Consider the following 7,455-nt stretch of genomic DNA (forward strand, 5'->3'; position numbering starts at 1 on the left):
ATCAATATTATAAACATAAATATTCTAAAAATACCACTAATATACAACGTAACTTTTTGCCGAGAGAATTCGAGTGAACCCTTCAACGTACTCTAGCTAGGTCCGCCCTTGCACATGACATTTGATGATGGAGAACCCTAATGAAAGAGGATATACTTAAATGACATAGACATAATACATAAATATGTTATTTAACTTGGCTTCTACTGATATTTATATCCTTTAACTTTGGGTGTGCACAATAAACCACTTACACTTTTATAAAATTAAATAATTAAACACATTCATTCCACGTGCCATCTTATATGATTTTATGTCTTACGTGATGTCCTACGTATATTATGTCACATAACATAAAATACGTATATCTACTTCAATTTTACTATATTAATATATTACCATACAAATAGATATGGAGCTCAAATATCATATCTTGCTATGGACCATAACTCGAATCCTCCAGAAACATGATGCTCTTCGTTTACACCAATGCTTTTTTGGTGTACAATGTATTGTAGCTCCCAAAAAAAAGGACAAAAGACTCGTTACAAAATAACAAAACTTATAAAGGAGACAGAGAAAGACAAAGAAGGGAATATCTTACATCTCAAGAATCTTCCATTCAAATATCAACAACTCATCTACAACCTTTGGAGGAAAAGGGAGGGGGCATTGGGGGAGGAGGGTAAGGGCGATGCATCGATCGATTCGATTAATAAGATGAAATAGATATTTCTTTTATTGGTTTTTAATTTATCGATTTTAGTTTTTAGTGGTTTGGGTTTTCGATTTGATCAATAAGAAAATAATTATAAAATAAACATAAATATATATAACTTCTTCAATAATTTGATACGACGAGTTCTAGAATGCTCATAAAATAGAAATAATAATAACTAACATGAAATTAAAAAGAACTATACATGTGCAACAAAGAGAAATTAAGAAAAATATAGTTCTTACTTTAGGTTTTAGCATTTTTTATAATGTGAAGTTCTGAACACAAAGTGTGATTTGATGGCTAGAGGACAAAAGCATTAATCGTTAAGGTATTGTAATCAGTATTTAATATTTATGTAAAAGTATAATTGTAAATTATTATAGTCCTAATGAATTAATTAGGTTTAAAAGTAAATGATATAATTCTATCAAACACTACAACAAAACATATGCAAACACACCTATTAAATGTTCAAGATCAGATAATAGGACAACAAAGTTTTACATTCTTGACTTCTTGGTAAAAAATTAAAGTACTTCTGTACGAACATATTTGCTAAAGAAATAATTTAATAAAAATGTATTTTGAGATTTATTTTAGAAGTAAAAAAAAACTAAAAATTAATCGAATCGTGCGATATCGAAGAAAAACTCGATATGATTAGATGATTTTAAAAAATTTAATTTTGATTATATGTATTGTAAAATATCTAAAAAATGAGATGATATAATTTTTTTAAAAGTAATCGATCGAGCCATTTTATTCACACCCCTGTTTAACGCAATAAAGCAGATAATTTTTTATTTTTCTCATATTATTTCACCCACTTTAAATTCCTTTCTTTGTGTAATGCAATTATTTTCTGTCCCAACTTACGTAAACAAACCCTTGTACAAAAGAAATTATTTCATAATTTAGTGGTACAACTATCGCATTATTAGCCTCTTGATAAATATGACTTTCAATTTTCTTCAGTTTGTTATATTTTTGGCTTTACCATATACCTTCATGTTATTGTTAATTTGATACAAATACTTATACTATATTATTATGCTCATAAATAATGTAGTTTATTTTTGTTTATCTTATTTGTTTCAAGTGTTTTGTGTATAATCATAACTTTGACTTTTGATATCAATGACAAAATTTCGTTCATTCACTATATCAAAAATGAGCTTTAACCGTAATTAATTAGTAATTGCTGCTAAATATGTATTTTTAGCGGCAATTATCACTCTTCGCATAGGTCCATAAAAGCTTTAGCGACATCAGATTTAAAGACACTTAACTAATTTCAGTAAAGATCGAACATTCTTTATTAATATGTCTATTTATTACCGCTAAACATTATTTTTGTTGTAGTGGCTATATATAATTTTGCGGTACACTTTTTATTTTTTTATTCTACTTTTTTAAAATTTTGCACTTAATTAATTAAATATGCATATGTAAAATACAAATAAGGTTGACTAGTAAATTATAAAATTTTACCAAATCAAATAAAAATAATAATATCAAAATTAGTACTACACATATTATTTTGTGTGATACAATCATATCTCATAATGATATATATATTTGTACATGTGTAAGACTTTTTTTTTTTTTGCTTTAAAATTGAGAGTCTCAATGACCGGCGGACCCCGACCACTATATTAGTACTCTGTCCCCTACCATTATATTAGCACCCAAAAAGTGGATGATAAAGACTTCACATCAATATGCATTATATAAAATATTAAAGGATCCTTTGATATTATTTATACATTGAAATCAATATAATTAATATAATGTTTACTAATAATTGAGGAATTTTTGTACATAACCACTTATAATAACTTAATTATAATTTGTTAATTACGATTCGTAGCGATGAGCGAAATTGTAATTACGATTCGTAGCGATGAGCGAAATTGGAAGAGGGAGGAGAGAGGTGAGTGAGGCGTATTGTAGTTGTATATCGATTGGATAATTGTATATATATATATATAACTTGTATGCATATGTATGAATAATTATATTTGTATATTTGCATACAATTTTTATTTGTATGCAATTGAATTGAGGTCAAATATTTGTATATCCAGTCTCTGTGGCTTATGCAAACATAAATTATACATTTGTATTTGTAAAATTTATGTTTGTATAAAGTGAGAGAGACATGCAGAAGATAATCGAGCAGTGAGAGATTTATATTTGTACAATAATAAGTGAATAAGGCGGAACAATATACATTTGTTTTTGTATATTCACTCTTTTTCTCTCGCTGTACAAACACAAACACAAATTATATTTGTATAATTTGTGTTTATAAAGTGAGAAAGATTGACAGAAGAGAATCGACAGAGATAGGCTGGGCAGGGAGAGGAGATAGGCGAGGGAGAGATGACTGAAAAATAGGAGAGAAGCGAACAAAATTTTGAGAGAGAGAGGCGCGAGAGGAGATATGCGCGAGAGAAAAATATATAATTATAGCTAGAAGTAAATTTCGAATTGTAATTAATATAAACCGTAGCTATGTTAGCTAATTAAGTAGCATATATTTGCTTAACCGCATAATTATCCCATAATATAATTGCTATATATAAATTTGAGTGTACTAAATATGGTGCTTAATTGTTTATTGATCTATAATTCCGCATAGCTTATACCGAAGAAAATATTGCATTAATTATTTTATATAAGATAAAAGATAAAATAATTAAACGTTGCATAATTTATACTTCCATTATTAATACGTGTATAATTATAATCCTTATATTACAAAATATCTATCTGACTCTAATCAATATTCAAGTGACCCCTAATAGTTACATGAAATACTAAAATTATCCAATATTTTTATTATTGGTATTTACATAAGTTAATACCTGCATAACTGTAATCACCGATGAAATTGAGATGTAAATATTGAGGTGTAAGGCAACATTTGTGTGTATGGATTTTGGTGTAGGGAATGTCTTATTTGCTCAGCTGTCATGATCTGTAATGAGGTGATGTCTCATTCTACCAACAAAAAAATAATAAGAGAGACTCTTCTTCTTTCCAGGTCATACAAAGAAAAAAGAAACCAAAAAGGCTCATAGTGTGGATACCAGGAAAAGACTTTAATTTGATATATATGGATTTTCTCAACTTTTCTTTTGATTCCTTTCAATTATTATGTCTCTCCGGTAAAAGTTTTTCACTGTTCCTAACCTAGTAAAGACAAACTTTTTTTACTGTCATTTACATCTCTGATCCTAAGTCTTTTGAAAATAATTTTTCTCTTTATAAACGTAAGAAAGACAAGGTTTGTGTATAGTTATAAAGATAAAAATTTCATTAAAAGAGTTCACGATTTAATATATATATGAAGAATAATTTTTGACCTATATATTTCCTTCTTCCACTTTTAATTGTCGTGATTTTTTTTATTAGAGTAAACAATAAGAACTTTGTCTAATATTTTACAATGTATTTTCTTTTTTCATATTGATATGCAAAAAGTAACAATTTATAGTACTTTTCGTATAGTTTTTGAATATTAAATTTTTTTGTTTAATATATCGAATTAATATAATTTAATTTAACTTTAAAAATTAGTCAAATTGACTTTTAAAAAGTGCAACATGATAATTAGAAATGGACGCACTATAACAAAAACAATTTTTATCATTTGTGATATAGTGACGGACGGAGTGATACTTCACATAATTTATTTATATACCTAGTATAATTTTTCGACGAAGGGTGGTCAAGTGTCTGACTAGCCACCCTAAGCTATATGTGGCTCTCCCACTATCTTTGTACACAACATATCCTAGCCTTCTTAAATGTTACTTGTGAAATTACATTGAATATATTGTTGTTATTGTAATTACAACTATTCATTATATCGAATATGTTATGTTACACTGAATATATTGTTGTTGTCGGAGTCAAGAGCTACTTAGATTGGATGACACCCTCTCTCTCCATTATTATGAAAGGTAGGCCAAACACATTTTATTAGTAATTTCATGTGAAAATTTGAGGTTTGTAACAACCTCCTTATATCAAGAATTTTATCTTATTAAAAGATAATATATTATTATTGTTTGTGTGTGGGAATTGTTAAAACATAGACCTTTAGTGCCAACTCTGTTTCTACAGATGGGAATCAAAAAGTACTTGTACAACTGACAAGGTATGTAACCTTAACTGAATTGGTGTAAAGAGAGACAGGATCTGAAGAAAGCTACTCCGATTAATTCCTTTTTCTTTAGTTTTACTGAGCAGGCAAAAGTGAGGGGCTCTTCTAACTATGGTAGAGCTACTTTCTTGATATGACATATATGGTGTTGTGTGTGTGAATGCATGGACAAGAATGTGGGGTACTATCAAACTTTAGCCTAATATGAGTTGAAATTAGCTACATTGCTTCCTTCACCAATTTCTCAAATGGATTCTTGAAAAAATCAACATTTTTTCAGAGTTCTTGTCATAAAGTGAGGACCCACTGTTTCTTGATCTGAACTTAAGTGTTGATGAAGATGGTACCTTTAGTACTCATTCATGAAGAAGTTTCAACAGTAATTTGAATCACATACTGTCAATGTTCAAACTGGATGATTTTCTTGAATGGCAAGTTCAGTTGCAGCTGTAGCAGGAGGAATTGGAGGGGTTGTAGTAGTATTGTTGGGAGTGATTTTCTTTGTATGTTTTCGTGGCAGGAAGTATTCAAATAGGAATTCAGATTCAGCTTCTTCAGATCCATCTGCAGTAGGTAATGTAGTAAAAATAATGATAAAAAAAACTATGTAGCTATGGAAATTTACACGCGATGCTAACTCTTTAAGTGTTTCTGCTATTGGATACGATTAGTTTCGGTGGAGATGAAAAGGGGAGGATCATTTGGTCAATCCAGGCTGTTCAGAATGGAGGAATTGGAGAAAGCTACAAAGCATTTTGATGAGAACAGTCTCATTGGTTGTGGGAGTTTTGGTCTTGTTTTCAAAGGATTGCTTTGTGATGGAACTGTTGTTGCTATAAAAAGGCGTTTAGGGACTCCCAAACAGGAATTTACTGAAGAGGTATGTTTAGCTATTTAAAGGGAGTCGATTGTTTGATTGAATAGGAAGGGAAAAAAGTGCAAGACAACAAGATTATGGATTATCCTATTCGTATTTTTCAAACTTCATGTTCCTGTTTTACAAGTTTGAAACCATCTAATTCAATTTTACTGATCACTCTAAAAAGGCCAAACCTATATGTCATTCTCTAACTTCGCAATTTCGAATAATAGGTTGCTCGTTTATCAAGGATTCAGCACCGCAATTTGGTCAGTCTTTTAGGCTACTGTCAAGACAGTGGATACTCCATGCTGGTTTTCGAGTATTTGCCTAACGGAAGCATGCACAATCACTTGTATGGTAGGGCTCTATTGAGTAGACATTACGAGCGATATTATATGCCAAAGCTGAGTATTGGTTCTTTTGTTAGACACAGGGAAGGAATCTGCAACAAAGCTAGAATTCAAGCAAAGGTTATCTATTGCTATTGGAACAGCTAAAGGTATATCATAAAGACTCGTTCGAGTTAAGTGTCCTGTTTTATCCAAGAATGACTCTAGATTTGTTCTTTAAATCTAAACAGGTTTAAGTCATTTACATAGCCAACACCCTTCAATAATCCATGGGAACTTTAAAACAGCTAATGTTCTGGTTGATGAGGACTTCATTGCAAAAGTTGCAGACGCGGGGATTCTAAAGCTACTCGAGAAAATTGATGATGCAGGTCCTTCTGGCTTGAGTTCTTTCAATGCTTTTAAAGATCCAGAGTAAATAGCACTTTACCTCATTTGAAGTTGTACAAACTTGACTTTAAATTACTTTTTGATTCGTTTTCTGTTCCGTGTTTAGGATAAACCAAATCGGAATTCACTGTGAGACAAGTGATGTTTACAGTTTCGGCGTGTTCTTGTTAGAGCTTGTAACAGGTAGAGATGCTTCACATATAGATGAATTTGGATCAAACCAAAGTGTACTCGATTGGGTAAGTTTTAAAACCAATATTCAATATCTTCATCTGCATTATTCATCATGTTCATTGCTGAATATGTTTATGTAAAACTTGTCAAAAAGGTTGAGAAACAGCTGAGTTCAGAGCAGTTAGTGGATCATAGGCTGCTTGGAAGCTTTACTGCAGAGGTTATGAGGGATTTCGTCAAGATAGCGTTGAGATGCATGAGTTTCCCTGGTAGATATAGACCAACCATGGAAACGGTCGTGTTGGATCTTGAAAAGATTCTTGAGAGGGAGATCATGCACACAACTGTTATGGGAGAAGGTACTTCCACAGTTACTCTAGGGAGTCAATTATTTACAAACTGAAGCAGCAACGACGGTGTCATCAATAGTAAGAGAGTCTGTTTTCATGAATGAATTCGCCCTTGGGGCTACAAGTAAATGTACATCAGCTTAAATAGCTTTTTCCTCCCCCCACCTTCTTCTGCTTCATCTAACAAAGCTAGATGAGCAAAAGGCCAGGGCCTGAAATATTAATCGCAACATTCTTTCGTTTAAAGTCCAATACCCCTAAACAGGTGTTTAAGGGCATCATTGTTTGATTTATGAAAAATTATCTGTCATGTTTGATAGAGTTGATGTGATATGGTGAAAGAAATGATTCATTTTAGATTGTGGTTGTGTCCTTGATGATTATATTGTAACTCATGTTCAATAAAGTTAAATGAAGTTCATGATATTAGTTTA

General features: G+C 30.9%; 1 protein-coding gene across 2 annotated transcripts; it reads left to right on the forward strand.

Annotated features, from left to right (window-relative positions):
* Window positions 1-4,562: 4,562 nt before the first annotated feature.
* On the forward strand, window positions 4,563-7,455 carry LOC101243821 (proline-rich receptor-like protein kinase PERK3). 2 transcript variants are annotated; one of them, XM_026030636.2, is made up of 8 exons: window positions 4,717-4,889; window positions 4,969-5,468; window positions 5,567-5,775; window positions 5,988-6,114; window positions 6,185-6,256; window positions 6,338-6,521; window positions 6,604-6,736; window positions 6,826-7,455. In XM_026030636.2, exons 2-8 carry the CDS (start codon window positions 5,324-5,326, stop codon window positions 7,072-7,074), a joined length of 1,119 nt encoding a protein of 372 aa, XP_025886421.1. In that variant the 5' UTR covers window positions 4,717-4,889; window positions 4,969-5,323; the 3' UTR covers window positions 7,075-7,455. The 2 variants fall into 2 exon arrangements, with proteins under 2 accessions (XP_069154935.1, XP_025886421.1); XM_069298834.1 differs by having other exon boundaries at window positions 4,563-5,468.

Source organism: Solanum lycopersicum, chromosome 1 (assembly GCF_036512215.1).
Source record: "Solanum lycopersicum chromosome 1, SLM_r2.1".
Lineage (NCBI taxonomy): Eukaryota > Viridiplantae > Streptophyta > Magnoliopsida > Solanales > Solanaceae > Solanum > Solanum lycopersicum.